A 16371-nucleotide genomic window follows, 5' to 3' on the forward strand; every position below is an offset into this window, starting at 1 on the left:
CGTTATCTTTAATGGCTTCACGCATTGAGTATTGTTTGATAGACAAAGGAATATGAACGAATGGTAAATGTGGTCTTGTGATTCCCATCCTGTTTATTCCCTCTCTTGGTGGAAGAATGCATTGCATGTCAGTAGATGTGGAGCTCTGGGTTCTGAGAAGTCGTGAAGAAAAGATGTCCGTGCTCTCCTGTCAAAATGAAAGAGAACCATAATATCTGGTTATGTGGAGTAGTAATACTCTCTAGGGATGTCAGATGGGTTCTAACAGGACCTGCAGATGTCAGGGTCACCCTTTAAGGAAGAGAAGCCCTTTTGTGTAGCCATCACTCCCACTCGTCTCCATTGATGACACCCTATTGATTTCTGTGTTTTTCCAGGGCAAAGGCAAAATGAGAACCTATTGGCTTCAGGGGGAGAAGACTGACGTGTACGTTATTTGAGAGGCGCTGCTGTACTCACATTGGAGCCAACCACAGAGGAGGCTACACAGTGGCACAGCCAGCCACTGCTTTATTTGTTTTAGAATAAGTCCTAAAGGTGATACCCTCCTAAAGTACGAAAAGAAGGGATGTTTAATGGTATGTTTAATACCTGTGTACGGTAACTGCAAAAAGTTGTAAAGGTGTTTTGTATGAAGAATCTTTCTGTCCTGAGAGTGAGTACTTTTCGATGATGATGAATTCATATTTTTTTGTGCTTTATATCAAGATTTGTATAATGTGTTTGGAAGTCAATGATGTATTAATAGTTCATACAGCGTTCATAACAGATGGGCACAGTGTAATGATCAATGTCAATGCAGAGGTTAGAGTTCCACAGTGATGTCATACAGTACAAGATGATATATGTATATATGTACATCCAAGATATTTTGTTCAATAAACGGAGTAAAATACAACAAATCATTGTTCAGAGAATATTATTTATGGTTTAACCTAGTGTGTTTTCATAGTCTTGTGTGGGTCTGTGCACTGCACTGTTAATGTCCTTTTGATCCAAACATTTCATGATTTAGTATTGTTTACAAAACAATAACACTTTGAAGTGTCATGATTGACGGTATAAGGGGGACATTCCTTGTAGCCAGCTAATTACTTATTTCTGGCTGTACGTCAGAAGATTTATAACTGGGCCATATTCCCCTGATAATGCTTAACCAAATATTTTCTCCTAGGTTGAACTCCTACTGAATTAAGTTTCCTTAAAGCCGTTCTCTAAAAATGTAAGAACTTTCTTGAATGATTAGTCTTTTTTAAGAATGAAAGTGTATGCTATTCAGTTGAAGGGAAATCCAACCAATTGTATGCACACAGCATAACCTGTTGGGAATCTTGAACGGGCCCATCTGTTGAAATTGCTATGGTACCTTAGAGAGCCTGAATTGTAATTTTAGCGTACCACTTTAATATATTGCATTTCACAAATTAATAACAGAAGTTATGCCAAGCTAATTAGTGTTACATTTGTCTTTATTTTATTAAACCAAAGGCCCATGATACAATCACCCATAGCCTAGTATTTGCATTGTCTGACAGTGTTACAAACCTCCAATTACATTTTAGAACACCAGCATATGCACCATTGAGAAAAATCTTGTCTTTTCACATTGCAACGTTGTCAAAAACTGCACATTAAAAGCACGTACAATGAACTGTTTGCATGTCAAAGATGAGAAGAAGCTCATTCAAAAGCAACAGTTAATCAAGAAATGACAGCCAATATCAGGGGGTGCAGGATGCAGTTGTGTTAAGCTGCAATGACTTCACCAGTCCATTATCACCTGTGGCATGGCATCATGTGTGTCTCTTCATCTCTGCAGGGAACAGCTTCCCTCTGGGCCTGAGTCGTAATTACCGCCCACCCACTCCCCTCAGCTCTACTGCCACACTGAATGTGCCCGTTAGCAAGTCGCACAATGAAGTGAGGAGGTGGTGGGTCCCTTAACAGTACTAAATGTTCAGTCGCTCCAATTCACTTATCAACCAAGTAACAGTGTCTCATAAGACTAATCACTTATGTGTCCCTTTCAGGGAGTGTACAATTTGCTATTCTGTACGTGTGTGCGTATACATTTACAATTTATTTGCCATAGACTGACTTTTACTGTAGAATTAATTAAGGATAAATGTTACTTATTGTTGAGTCAACAAGGTCTCCTGGTTTAATCTTTTTGAAGCGAGGGAGAAGAATTTCACTAGCTTTTTTGTATGCTGCTTGGGAGGATAGACAACAACAACTTAGAAGTGAGCTTTCGATGGGGAATGCACTGACTGAATTTGCACTGCAGGTATGTGCTTTTGGTCCCTGACAAAAGCACCACATCCATTTTAAGCAGAGCAGTATTCCCTTTCACAGGGGAATACAGTGATGTAAGTACTGTAATACATCATTTATAAACCTAAACAGAGGTACATTTATGGATAGATCAACAGACATTATTAATCTAACCAAGGGAAAAATGAGTAGTCACTTTTACTCAAGAAGGGAATATTTACATAATCACATTTAATTTAAATTAGGTGGCAATATATTTCACTTGGCAGTAAGTAGCTAAATGGCATCTGTTTCAGACACCAATTGTTTCCCCATCTAATCCCATGAGGTACTGAAATGTTTGGGAAAAAAGCTGCATAAATGTAGTCTAAAATTACTTGTTGCCATAGCTACCTCCTCCTAATCTCTGCTGAAAGGGAGAGGAGAGAGTAACACCATGTAAAATTGTCCTCTGATCAACAGAACACGTATTTGAATTGAGCCCTGCTCTCTGATGTAAGGTGGCTGCATGAACATCAGTATGTCTGACATCGGTACAGTGGAGGCTTCTGTGTGCCTCTCTTGTTCCTAAAGGTGGATAAACAGTTTCCTCGTCTAAGAAAATGTCTGGCTTCTGTCATTTGTGGAAGGTCAATAGCCAGATCAATTTTTGCCTAGCGCAGGAGAAAGAGGAAAATGTTGCTTTCTGTTGTTCAGCAGTGCTCAATTGTGGTAATTTGGGGTTGCAAATGAGACCGCATAAGTGGAGAAAAAATAACCTACAAGCAAAAATAACAGCATGAACAAACAGAGATAATTGTATTGATACAAAGCCCTGGTATGAATAAAAAGATAACAACTGTAATTCAACAAGGAGATAATAACCCTGGGATATAGTCACAATCCAATGCCTTTCATCTGTCTAGTTGTGCTAAATCATGTGCAGAACTTACACAAATCATAAGAACATGATTAAGCATTATTAAGGCTTTCAATGAAATTGCGATCTAGAATGTATTCTCACTAATGTTTTATTGTATTGTTTCCACATAATTGCTTGGCTATGGAACCACTGCAGTGGAGCAAATGCTTGATGAACAAAAATTATACCATATGCGGTACAGAGACTTGACATAATTTGTCTTATATAGCATAGTGGAAACAATTTAATATCACTGTTCATAAAATGCATGATATTTCCAATGCTCGCAACAGGTACAGTTGAAGTCGGAAGTGTACATACACTTAGGTTGGCGTCATTAAAACTCATTTGTCAACCACTCCACAAATTTCTTGTTGACAAACTATAGATTTGGCAAGCTGGTTAGGACATCTACTTTGTGCATGACACAAGTCATTTTTCCAACAATTGTTTACAGACAGATTATTTCACTTATAATTTCACAATTTCAGTGGGTCAGAAGTTTACATACACTAAGTTGACTGTGCCTTTAAACAACTTGAAAAATTCCAGAAAATGGTGTCATGGCTTTAGAAGCTGCTGATAGGCTAATTGACATCATTTGAGTCAATTGGAGGTGTACCTGTGGATGTATTTCAAGGCCTATCTTCAAACTCAGTGCCTCTTTGCTTGACATCATGGGAAAAAAAAAAAAAAGAATTGTAGACCTCCACAAGTCTGATTCATCCTTGGGAGCAATTTCCAAACGCCTGAAGGTACCACATTCATCTGTACAAACAATAGTACGCAAGTATAAACACCATGGGACCATGCAGCCGCCATACCGCTCAGGAAGGAGACCTTCTGTCTCCTAGAGATGAAGGTACTTTGGTGCGAAAAGTGCAAATCAATCCCAGAACAACAGCAAAGGACCTTGTGAAGATGCTGGAGGAAACAGGTACAAAGTATCTATATCCACAGTAAAACGAGTCCGATATCGACATAACCTGAAAGGTCGCTCAGCAAGGAAGAAGCCACTGCAACAAAACTGCCATAAAAAAGCCAGACTATGGTTTGCAACTGCACATGGGGACAAAGATTGTACTTTTTGGAGAAATGTCCTCTGGTCTTGCAAGCCGAAGAACACCATCCCAACCGTGAAGCACGGGGGTGGCAGCATCATGTTGTGGGGGTGCTTTTCTGCAGGAGAGACTAGTGCACTTCACAAAATAGATGGCATCATGAGGTATGTGGCTATATTAAAGCAACATCTCAAGATATTAGTCAGGAAGTTAAAGCTTGGTCGCAAATGGGTCTTCCAAATGGACAATGACCCCAAGCATACTTCCACAGTTGTGGCAAAATGGCTTAAGGACAACAAAGTCAAGGTATTGGGGTGGCCATCACAAAGCCCTGACCTCAATCCTATAGAAAATTTGTGGGCAGAACTGAAAAAGCGTGTGCGAGCAAGGAGGCCTTTACGACCCTGACTCAGTTACACCAGCTCTGTCAGAAGGAATGGGACAAAATTCACCCAACTTATTGGGGGAGGCTTGTGGAAGGCTACCCGAAACATTTGACCCAAGTTAAACAATTTAAAGACAATGCTACCAAATACTAATTGAGTGTATGTAAACTTCGGACCCACTGGGAATGTGATGAAAGAAATAAAAGCTGAAATAAATAATTCTCTCTACTATTATTCTGACATTTCACATTCTTAAAATAAAGTGGTGATCCTAACTGACCTAAGACAGGGACTTTTTACTAGGATTAAATGTCAGGAATTGTGAAAAACTGAGTTTAAATGTATTTGGCTAAGGTGTATGTAAACTTCCGACTTCAACTGTACATTTTCAGGTGTGCACAGCATATGCTCATCACTGATAGGTGTGCTGAGCATTTCTGGTACTCACCACTGTCACACCCTGAGACATGGGAAAAACACAGTACATGACATACTGTAAGTGATATTTTCTTGCTTTTATTTCAAAATAGCTTTTGTGTAGACCAGAGCCATGTATTTAGAGAGGTTTCTGCATTATGATGCATTTACATGACACTACAACATTCTCTGGCAGCCATGTTAGCTCCCCATTAACATTACAAGTAGAATATTTAAACAGTGCTATGTAATCAAATGTCTAGAACTACAACATTTGAAAAGTTGGCTCTAAATATATGGGTCTGGTGTAGACTGAGTACTATCAGACAATGTATGCTATTTTTATAGTATCTTCTGCCTCTTTTAAAGGCTTAAATGAACTGGGTCAAAGTGGATGAGATGCAACATCTCATTCAGAATTGGACAATACCCTGTACCAGCTGTGCTCTTTGAACTCTATTGGCAGAATCTACTAAGATGTATTTTTGAAGGTCTTCTTGAGACCAAATTCAAAATCGAGGCTTGTAAATAGTAATCAAATATGACACCAAAATGACAAACATATGCAAAATGATTTTCGTTGGTTCATATCTTACATATCAACAGACATCAAATATTACAATTCAAGGGCCAAGTGTGCAATAATATTTAGATGGTTTTATTGCGATAATATAAGACAGATTGTGCAGCAGAGATTAAATACAGGGGTAGGAGTGGGTCACACAGAGTATGAACCTAATAGTATGAACCGAATAAGGCTATGGTCCTCTAACCTTGATATGGTAAATAAAATGATTTTGAAAATGTTTGGTTTAGTAACAGCCTCATGTAATGTGAGGTCTGGGAAAGTGGGAGCTCTCTTAAATACATTTGTTGTATTCTCTTTTTGTAAGAGGAAGAGCAGGATAACAAATGCTTCACAAAAGCAGAGAGACCACTAACATTACAGTCACTTTACAATAGCAGACAGAGTTAATGACACATCACACAAAATCTGATTGAAAATGAAACGTATTATATAATATTATATGAAAATATGTAAAGATGATTAAATATAATGTGCATATGTTGGCTATAATGAAAACATGGTGCTCTGTCCATTTATCATAATGTAGAGAGGGTTATGTACACCCAGCAAAAATATAAATGCAACATGTAAAGTGTTGGTTTCATGAGCTGAAATAAAAAATCCCAGAAATGTTCCATATGCACAAAAAGCTGATTTCTCTCAAGTTTTGTGCACACATTTGTTTAAATCCCTGCTAATTTGAATTTCTCCTTTGCCAACATAATCCATCCACCTGACAAGTGTGGCACATCAAAACACTGAATAAACAGCATGGCCATTACATAGGTGCACCTTGTGCTGGGGGAAAATAAAAGCCCTCTCTGTAATGTACAGTTTTGTCACACAACACAATGCCACAGATGTCTCAAGTTTCGAGGGAGTGTTGCCAATGTTCATTTCTCTACCATAAGCCACCTCCAACGTTGTTTTAGAGAATTTGGCAGTAGGTCCAACTGGCTTGAGAACCGCAGACCATGTGTATGCCGTCGTGTGGGGAAGCCGTCGTGTGAAAAGATTGCCCAATGGTGGGGTTATGGTATGGGCAGACATAAGCTAAGGACAATGAACACAGTTGCATTTTATCAGTGGTTATTTTTATGATACCATGACAAGATCCCGAGGTCCATTGTCGTGCCATTCATCCGACGCCATCACCTCATGTTTCAGCATGATAATGCGCTGCCCCATGTCGAAAGTATCTGTACACAATTCCTGGAAGCTGAACATTTTCCAGTTCTTCCATGGCCTGCACATTCCCCAGACATGTCACCCATTGAGCTGCTCTGGATCAACGTGTAAGACAGCGTGTTCTAGTTCTCGCCAATATCCAGCAACTACACATGCCATTGAAGAGGAGTGGGAGAACATTCAACAGGTCACAATCAACAGAATGATCAACTCTATATGAAAGACACGTGTCACACTGCATAAGGCAGATGGTGGTCACACCAGATACAGTACTGTCTAGTTTTCTGATCCACGCACCTACCTTTTTTTAAGGTATCTGTGATCAACAGATGCATATCTGTATTCCCAGTCATGTGAAATCCATAGATCAGGGCCTAATTTATTTATTTTAATTTACAGATTTCCTTATATGAATTGTAACTCAGTCAAATCTTTGAAATTGTTGCATGTTGCGTTTATATTTTTGTTCAGTATAAATGGAGGTGTAATGGAATAATCAGACCAACCTGTATGTGCTGATGATTCTCACTCCAAAAAGTAACTGCCTGATCGCCTTTTTAGTCATGCTCCTAATCACAGCAAACAAAGAATGCATTAGAAAGGAAGTCTGTTGAAGTTTGAGTTGAATACTACTGATGTCAGTTTACAGTACATATACAAGAGACAGTTAGCTTGTCCCAAAACAATGTGTCTCACAAAGAGGGGTATTTTGTAATCATGCTCATAGAAAATCATTGATCTAGTAGGTAGACCTTTAGAGGTGAAGGGAGGGAAGGCTGAAAACCTTCGACTTTGTAGTCCTCTTCGGTGGTGGAGCAGAGCTGTGTTTCGGGAGGCTCGTGGTTGAAATCCGCATGTGTCCACTCACTGTGAGATAGAGGAGGAGGACCATATCAGCATGAGAACCTACAGCAACTTGCTTATCAGTCTCTGGTGCTCTGACATTGTTTTTCCACATTTTCAATTATTGCTGAACAACTTAAGATGTCTATTTTTACATCTATCAGTAGATGCAGTGCTGTGTGTAAGGTCTATGTAGTGATATGAGAAAAATTAGAGTTATGCTTAGGCTTGCATGATTAGTGCATGAATAAGCATAGTAATACATGCATTACATTGTTCTACTGTTCCAGTTATTCTACATTATTCATTTAGCGAAATACCGGTACAGGGACAAGGTGGAGTCGCAATTCAATGGCTCAGACACGAGACGTATGTGGCAGGCTCTACAGGAAATCACGGACTACGAAAAGAAAAACAGCCACATCATGGACACCGACGTCACGCTTCCAGACAAACTAAACACCTTCTTTGCCCGCTTTGAGGATAATACAGTGCTGCCGTCGCAGCTGGCTAACAAAGACGGCATTCCCCCTTCTCCTTCTCCGTGGCTGATGTGAGTAAAACATTTAAACGTGTTAACCCTCGCAAGGCTGCTGGCCCAGACGGCATCCCTAGCCGTGTCCTCAGAGCATGCACAGACCAGCTGGCTGGTGTGTTTACGGACATATTCAATCAATCCCTATCCCAGTCTGCTGTGCCCACATGCTTCAAGATGGCTACCATTGTTCCTGTACCCAAGGCAAAGATAAGTGAAAAAATGTCTACCCTTCTGTGATCATGAAGTGCTTTGAGAGGCTAGTCAAGGATCATATCACCGCCACCTTACCGGCCACCCTAAACCCACTTCAGTTTGCATATCGCCCAACAGGTCCACAGATGACGCAATAGCCATCACACTGCATACTGCCCTATCCCATCTGAACAATGTTCATTGACGACAACTCAGCATTCAACACCATAGTACCCTCCAAGTTCATCATCAAGCTGGAGGCCTTGGGACTCTTCCCCGCCCTGTGCAACTGGGTCCTGGACTTTCTGACGGGCCGCCCCCAGGTGGTGAAGGTAGGAAACAACATCTCGGCTTCGCTGACCCTCAACACTGGGGCCCCACAAGGGTGTGTGCTCAGCCCTCTCCTGTACTCCCTGTTCACCCACGACTGTGTGGCCATGCACACCTCCAACTCGATCATCAAGTTTGCATACGACAGAACAGTAGTGGGCTTGATCACCAACAACAACAAGACAGTCTACAGGGAGGAGGTGAGGGCACTCGGAGTGTGGTGTCAGGAAAACAACCTCTCACTCAATGTCAACAAAACAAAGGAGATGATCGTGGACCTCAGGAAACAGCAGAGGGAGCAGCCCCCTATCCACATTGAAGGGACAGCAGTGGAGAAAATGGAAAGTTTTAAGTTCCTCGGCATACACATCACAGACAAACTGAAATGGTCCACCCACACAGACAGTGTGGTGAAGAAGGTGCAACAGCACCTCTTCAACCTCAGGAGGCTGAAGAAATGTGGCTTGTCACCCAAAACCCTGACAAACTTTTACAGATGCACAATCGAGAGCATCCTGTCGGGCTGTATCACAGCCTGGTATGGCAGCTGCACCGCCCTCAACTGCAAGGCTCTCCAGAGGGTGGTGTGGTCTGCACAACGCATCACCGGGGCAAACTACCTGCCCTCCATGACATCTACAGCACCCGATGTCACAGGAAGGCCAAAAAGATCATCAAGGACAACAACCACCCAAGCCACTTCCTGTTCACACCGCTATCATCCAGAAGGTGAAGTCAGTACAGGTGCATCAAAGCTGGGACCGAGAGATTGAACAACAGCTTCTATCTCAAGGCCATCAGACTGCTAAACAGCAATCACTAACTCAGAGAGGCTGCTGCCTACATTGAGACCCAATCACTGGACACTTTAATAAACGGATCACTAGTCATTTTAAACAATGCCACTTTAAATAATGCCACTTTAATAATGTTTTACATATCTTACATTACTCGTATCACATGTTTCTACTGTATTTTATACCATCTATTGCACCTTGCCTATGCCATCGCTCATTCATATACTTATATGTACATAGTCTCAGTCACCCATTTAGATTTGTGTGTATTAGGTATTTGTTGGAGAACTGTTAGATTACTTGTTAGATATTACTGCACTGTCGGAACTAGAAGCACAAGCATTTCGCTACACTCGTATTAACATCTGCTAACCATGGGTATGTGACCAATAACATTTGATTTGATTTGATTTGATGGTTGTCATGACAGACTGATTTGTGGTGTAAACTCCCTGTCTTCATAATTAGTGTCCACAGATCCAGATTTAATTTTCAAATTGAGCAGATTCTGTTGATATGGTGCATTCTGTTGATACATTAAAAAATCCCCAGAATGACAAAGTGAAAACAGGTTTGACATTTTTGCTAAATTATTTACTATGAGACTCAAAATTGAGCTCAGGTGCATCCTGTTTTTATTGATCATCCTTGAGATGTTTCTACAACATGATTGGAGTCCAATTGTGGTAAATTCCATAGATTGGACATGATTTAGAAAGGCACACACCTGTCTATATAAGGTCCCACTGTTGACAGTGCATGTCAGAGCAAAAACCAAGCCATGAGGCCAAAGGAATTGTCCGTAGAGCTCCGAGACAGGATTGTGTAGAGGCACAGATCTGGAGATAGGGTACCAAAAAAATGTCTGTAGCATTGAAGGTGCTAAGAACACAGTGACCTCCATCATTCTTAAATGGAAGAAGTTTGGAACCACCAAGACCCTTCCTAAAGCTGGCCGCCTGGCCAAACTGAGCAATCGGGGGAGAAGGGCCTTGGTCAGGGAGGTGACCAAGAACCTGATAGTCACACTGACAGAGCTCCGGAGTTCCTCTGTGGAGATGGGAGAACCTTCCAGAAGGACAACCATCTCTGCAGCACTCCACCAATCAGGCCTTTACGGTAGAGTGGCCAGACGGAAGCTACTCCTCAGTAAAAGGCACATGACAGCCCACTTGGAGTTTGCCAAAAGGCACCCAAAGGACTCTCAGACCATGAGAAACAAGATTCTCTGATCAGATGAAATCAAGATTGAACTCTTTGGCCTGAATGCCAAGCGTCACGTCGGGAGGAAACATGGCACCATCCCTACGGTGAACATGGTGGTGGCAGCATCATGCTATGGGGATGTTTTCGGGGAATGGGAGACTAGTCAGGATCGAGGGAAAGATAAACGGAGCAGAGAGATCCTTGATGAAAACCTGCCCCAGGCCTCCCGGGTGGCGCAGTGGTTAAGGGTGCTGTACTGCAGCGCCAGCTGTGCCATCAGAGTCCCTGGGTTCGTGCCCAGGCTCTGTCGTAACCGGCCACGACCGGGAGGTCCGTGGGGCGACGCACAATTGGCCTAGCGTCGTCCGGGTTAGGGAGGGCTTGGTCGGTAGGGATGTCCTTGTCTCATCCCGCACCAGCGACTCCTGTGGCGGGCCGGGCGCAGTGCGCGCTAACCAAGGTTGCCAGGTGCACGGTGTAGCCTCCGACACATTGGTGCGGCTGGCTTCCGGGTTGGATGCGCGCTGTGTTAAGAAGCAGTGCGGCTGGTTGGGTTGTGTATTGGAGGACGCATGACTTTCAACCTTCGTCTCTCCCGAGCCCGTATGGGAGTTGTAGCGATGAGACAAGATAGTAGCTACTACAACAATTGGATACCATGAAATTGGGGAGAAAAAAGGGGTAAAAAATTCAACACAAAAAAAAAAGTTAACCTGCTCCTGAGTATGGCACTGCATGTTGACATTTGCTTATGCTTTTTCCCTACGGAGGACGATTGCCACGGAAAACAACAGTGCCGTACTCTCCAATTATGACTAATGCTACTAATTCAAATCTATCTTGTTTTTGTCATAACAAACTAGTCAGAGACTTGTTTGTTTTTTTCACATATAACTTTCAGTGTCTGTGGTTTTGTACGGCACAGGTTTCCCTTTTTTTTTAAATGCACTTGTTGGGGATGTTAACCAAATGGTTGGGGATATATTCTATTAACCACAGTACACTTCAAATAAATGTTCAATCAGATCATAAAGTCTAATGAAAAAGCACAACATTTTCATGGAACTGTGAAACTAACCAAGACTTGTGAATTACACCACTTTCCTCCTACCAGTTCTGCTCAAGAAATGGAATGAGCAATGTCGTGTCACGTCTCGAGCAAGTCACATCCTAAATTTGTTTTATTTCAAAGCGTTATGATAACTGTTATGAAATAAAACTTTTATAAATTAGGCCTACCTTATTTCCTCGATCAGATATTTTTCAGAAGATCTCCCCTGAGGCCTGAACAAATAAAACATAGAAAACCATTTAAGATGTGAAAACATCACAGTTAGGAAGATGAGCAACACACCAACTCCAAGACTTGGCCTCTATTGGTTGACCTAACTATAGTTAGGCTACTCAGGAAGATGTCATGCTTGTTTGTGTTTTGCTTTTGAAGTGCTTTGAGATTCTTATGAAAAGCACTATAGAAATGTAAGGAATGATTACTATTATTAAACACAACTCTGAAAAGTTTGAGTGAATTTGAATCAAGCCAGCCAGTGAGACATCACTAAAGAATGCTTTTCAACGGCTCGCACAGTGGTAAAGTCACAGAATGTTTGAACACCGAATCTCAAACTCATTCCAGGAAAAAAATCTATTCAAGGTTAGGCTGGATGAAGATGTTTCTTATTTATTTATTTCTTATTTAACCTTTATTGAACCATTGAGATTTCAAATCTTTTTTTCAAGAGCGTCCTGGCCAAAGATAGGCAGCACCAAGTCATTACAAAAATTACAGACAAACAACATGAAAAACTACAAGTAATCTAGTAAAAAACATAGAATTCACAAGAGTATAACAAAATCAAAAACAGCAATTAAAAACATTGACAGGTCAGGGAATCAGTCTCAAGATCATTCATCAGTGATGTAAAAATACCAATAGGGACAGGTTCTTCCAGTTTAAAAGTATTTTGTAAGATGGCGCAGAGTACATAAAAGCCCTTTTACCAAATTCAGTTCGGACATTTGGAACAGTTAGCAGGATAAAGTCCAGCGAACGAAGAGAGTACCCACCACATTTCTGAACAATAAAAATGCCCAAATAAAAAGGTAGTAAACCCAAAATTCCAAGATATTTATATGAGGTTACAACCTCAATCTCCTTGCCCTAACAGGTAGTAATAGGTGAAAGGTTCAGAGGTCTATTTCTTGCTTTAGAAAACACCATTAGTTTAGTTTTGTCAGTATTGAGGATAAGCTTCAATTGACACAAGGTATGTTGAACAGTATAAAAATGATTTAAATGTGTATTGTTTACAAACACTGGAGAAAAACAAGCTTGAACTAAGCTCATGGGGCCTTTAAGATATAGGCTATTCTTCAAGAATCAATGGGTATACAGATGTAGGATCTTAATTTGACCTATATCATCTCACCAAAATAATCCTGCAGCAACAGAATTTTAGCGTTTAGTCCTTAATGTTGCTTGATTGGTGGTTAGGCTATTATCTGGCCAAAAGTAGGCTACATGAAAAGTGCAATAGTGTTAATATAACTGTATTAGTGTGGGTTTTCAGTGAATTTGTGTAAATCACAAAGCTCATCTGAGGTGCAGGAAAATTCTCAGCAACAAAAGAGTGCTCAAATTAAGATCCTACGTCTGTATTATTAATTTATAAGTCCAAAAACGCAAAGGCAGATTTCCCCTTTAAGTTGTAGTTAGAAACATGCTTCACAAAATTAAATTATATTTAGGCTAATTGGTTTTAACAGTTTGGAAAATGGTAAATAAAACTTCAATAATGTTGCACAAGAGTCCATTCATCATGGGGTATCACATTTTCCTTTGATTAAATCCTTGGTGTAAAATTGTAATATAATTTGGCACATAAGGCGCTATTTTATGCAGCAAACATTCACATCACTCAATGTGCATTTGTGTCCACACCCTTATTTCATACCCTATTTTCAGTATTTGCACTGAGCAACTACATGACATATAAGCAACACATGCTCTAAAAAGGGTGGATGGATTTGTCCTCAGATGTGCCCATTGGTTGTGCACAAAGCAGTCAGTCACGGCGCGTTTTCTCCCGAGACCCTTGGGATGCGGAGAGAGATGGGAGGGTAAACACTGATTCTTAACAGCTGTCCAGAGAATGGAGTAAAGTTTAAATGTTAAATGTCTATTCACTAGACAGCCATTTCACCCAAAAATGTCAACACTTTCTGCTCTTGAAGAAACCACATGTCTTTGGCTAAAAAAGTATCAAATCAAATGTTATTTGTATTATGCACTGAATACAACAGATGTAGACCTTACTGTGAAATGCTTACTTACACGCTCTTCCTTAATGATGCAGAGTTAAATAAAGATACAAATAAAAACACTTGAGAAATAAAACACAATAATTAAGCTATACACAAGGACTCCCACTACCATATCAATGTATAGGGATACGTGGTAGTTGAGGCAGAGATAGATAGTAGTATCTTAGAACTGTGTGTGTGTGTGTGGGCTGTGTGTGTGGGCTGTGTGTGTGGGCTGTGTGCGTTTGTGTCCATGAGTGTGTTTGTGTCTGATGCAGACAATGTTTATAATTGTTTATAATACAGACCACGGTGTCTCTTGTGAGAGGAAAGACCAATGAAAAGGTTATGTAGAGGATGGAAGGTTTAAAATAATAATAATAATAATTTCACCTTTATTTAACCAGATAGGCCAGTTGAGAAGAAGTTCTCATTTACAACTGCGACCTGGCCAAGATAAAGCAAAGCAGTGTGACAAAAACAACAACACAGAGTTACACATAAACAAACGTACAGTCAATAACACAATAGAAATATCTGTAGACAGTATGTGCAAATTAAGTAAGGAGGTAAGGCAATAAATAGGCCATAGTGGCAAAGTAATTACAATTTAGCAATTAACACTGGAGTGATAGATGTGCAGATGAGGATGTGCAAGTAGAAATCTGGTGTGCAAAAGAGCAGAAAAACAAAAATAATATGGGGATGAGGTAAGTAGTTGGATGGATGGGCTGTTTACAGATGGGCTGTGTACAGCTGCAGTGATCGGTAAGCTGCTCTGACAGCTGATGCTTGAAGTTAGTGAGGGAGATATATGTCTCCAACTTCAGTGATTTTTGCAATTCGTTCCAGTCGTTGGCAGCAGAGAACTGGAAGGAAAGGTGGCCAAAGGAGGTGTTGGCTTTGGGGATGACCAGTGAAATATACTTGCTGGAGCGTGTGCTCCACGAGAGCATACAGGTCGCAGTGGTGGGTAGCACATGGGGCTTTGGTGACAAAATGGATGGCACTGTGATAGACTGCATCCAATTTTCTGAGTAGAGTGTTGTAGGCTATTTTGTAAATGACATCGCTGAAGTCGAGGATAGGTAGGATAGTCAGTTTTACGAGGGTATGTTTGGCATCATGAGTGAAGGAGGCTTTGTTGTGAAATAGGAAGCCGATTCTAGATTTCATTTTGGATAGGAGGTGCTTAGTATGAGTCTGGAAGGAGACAAAAAGCAAAAACACACGTCACAAACAGACAAATCACTGAGTTACAGCATAACGCGCCTGCATGGCTCCTGTTACTGAGCAACACAACAGAGGAGTTTCTTGTTAAGGCTTAACCGCTCAGGTCTTTTGGTCAGAAAGCCCATGTGCCTGGAATGCTCTATCTCCACAGTATAAACCGTGGTCACAAATCAAACCAATGTTTTCTTGTAGCTAGACAGCCAAGCTGCAATGTTTCATATGGCACAAAACGATCCTCCCACTGAGATTTATGAATACTTTTGTTCTATGACAACTTTTTTTTTTTGCGTGAAATCATCAGTATTGCTTGAGACATTTTCTCTTTGTATCATTTCCACATGGGAGCGCAATAACAATTTGGCAACACGTCATGCCGTGAATGTTGACCGTCCATTTGTGCATCACTTAGATTGGAACTAATGAATTGAATTAACACTTTGATAACAAGTGTTTTGCCCTAAAAAGACAGTGAAAAGGTCTCGCACAGTACAAACCATTTACTCTTTCCCTGTTTAAAAAAATAGTCTAAGCTTTAGACTCAAATGTGCAAAGCCCTTTAGAAATGCAACATGTCATACTCCAGAGGCTTGGAACAACGTCACCCCATCCATTATTAACAGTGTGGCTAATGGGTGGTCACTTTGGCGAGTGTGATTTGGAAAGGGATCAGATTCTCCCGAGCATGTCCATATATAACATTCATTATTCTGTCGCTTCACTAAGAACAAAATGTCACATTCTTCAAAATGTTATTTTTTAAATCTTTCTTACACAACTCCCTGGGTGCTTGTGTTGCTAATTATACTACGCTTCTTGATTACATGTCTGACCATCACCATGACTACTGGTATCTCTGTAGATCTCTTTGTGTGACATGGGTGTGTATATGTATGTGGGGGATTTTATATCCTTAAGTGCTCAAAGAGGAGAAGATGGCTTTTTGTCTGTTATTGCATTAAGTGACCCCCTCACGGTTCAGATGGAGGTGGCCTCAGATCTAGGATTAGCTATCATCCACCAATTTCTGTCCAAGCCTGACCTTATCCATTAGGTAAAGATAGAGCAAAACTGACCTTACAGATCTTACAGATCAGCACTTCTGTCTTCCATTTAGACCCTAATGAGCCACTGTCT

The 16371-nt window shown here is 40.8% G+C and overlaps 1 protein-coding gene and 1 long non-coding RNA gene across 6 annotated transcripts in view; one reads left to right on the top strand and one right to left on the bottom strand.

Annotated features, from left to right (window-relative positions):
• LOC100136307 (atrial natriuretic peptide receptor 2) overlaps window positions 1-902 on the top strand; it is a 47036-nt gene extending 46134 nt beyond the window's left edge. For all 4 annotated transcript variants that reach the window (XM_090226949.1, XM_021590867.3, XM_090226951.1 and 1 more), the window contains one exon: window positions 378-902. In XM_090226949.1, coding sequence (XP_090083075.1) covers window positions 378-440 — 63 coding nt within the window. In that variant the 3' untranslated portion in view covers window positions 441-902. The remainder of the gene's footprint in view (window positions 1-377) is intronic.
• On the bottom strand, window positions 56-7676 carry LOC149970407 (uncharacterized). 2 transcript variants are annotated; one of them, XR_016493321.1, is made up of 3 exons: window positions 7548-7676; window positions 7302-7364; window positions 56-187 (listed from the first exon to the last, which is right to left on the bottom strand). It is a non-coding gene; the product is annotated as an uncharacterized LOC149970407 (long non-coding RNA). The 2 variants fall into 2 exon arrangements; XR_016493322.1 differs by lacking the exon at window positions 56-187 and adding an exon at window positions 6804-6941.
• Between the last annotated feature and the right edge of the window lie 8695 nt (window positions 7677-16371).

This window comes from Oncorhynchus mykiss, chromosome 29, assembly GCF_057628025.1.
Source record: "Oncorhynchus mykiss isolate SJ-2025 chromosome 29, ASM5762802v1, whole genome shotgun sequence".
Taxonomy (NCBI): Eukaryota; Metazoa; Chordata; class Actinopteri; order Salmoniformes; family Salmonidae; genus Oncorhynchus; species Oncorhynchus mykiss.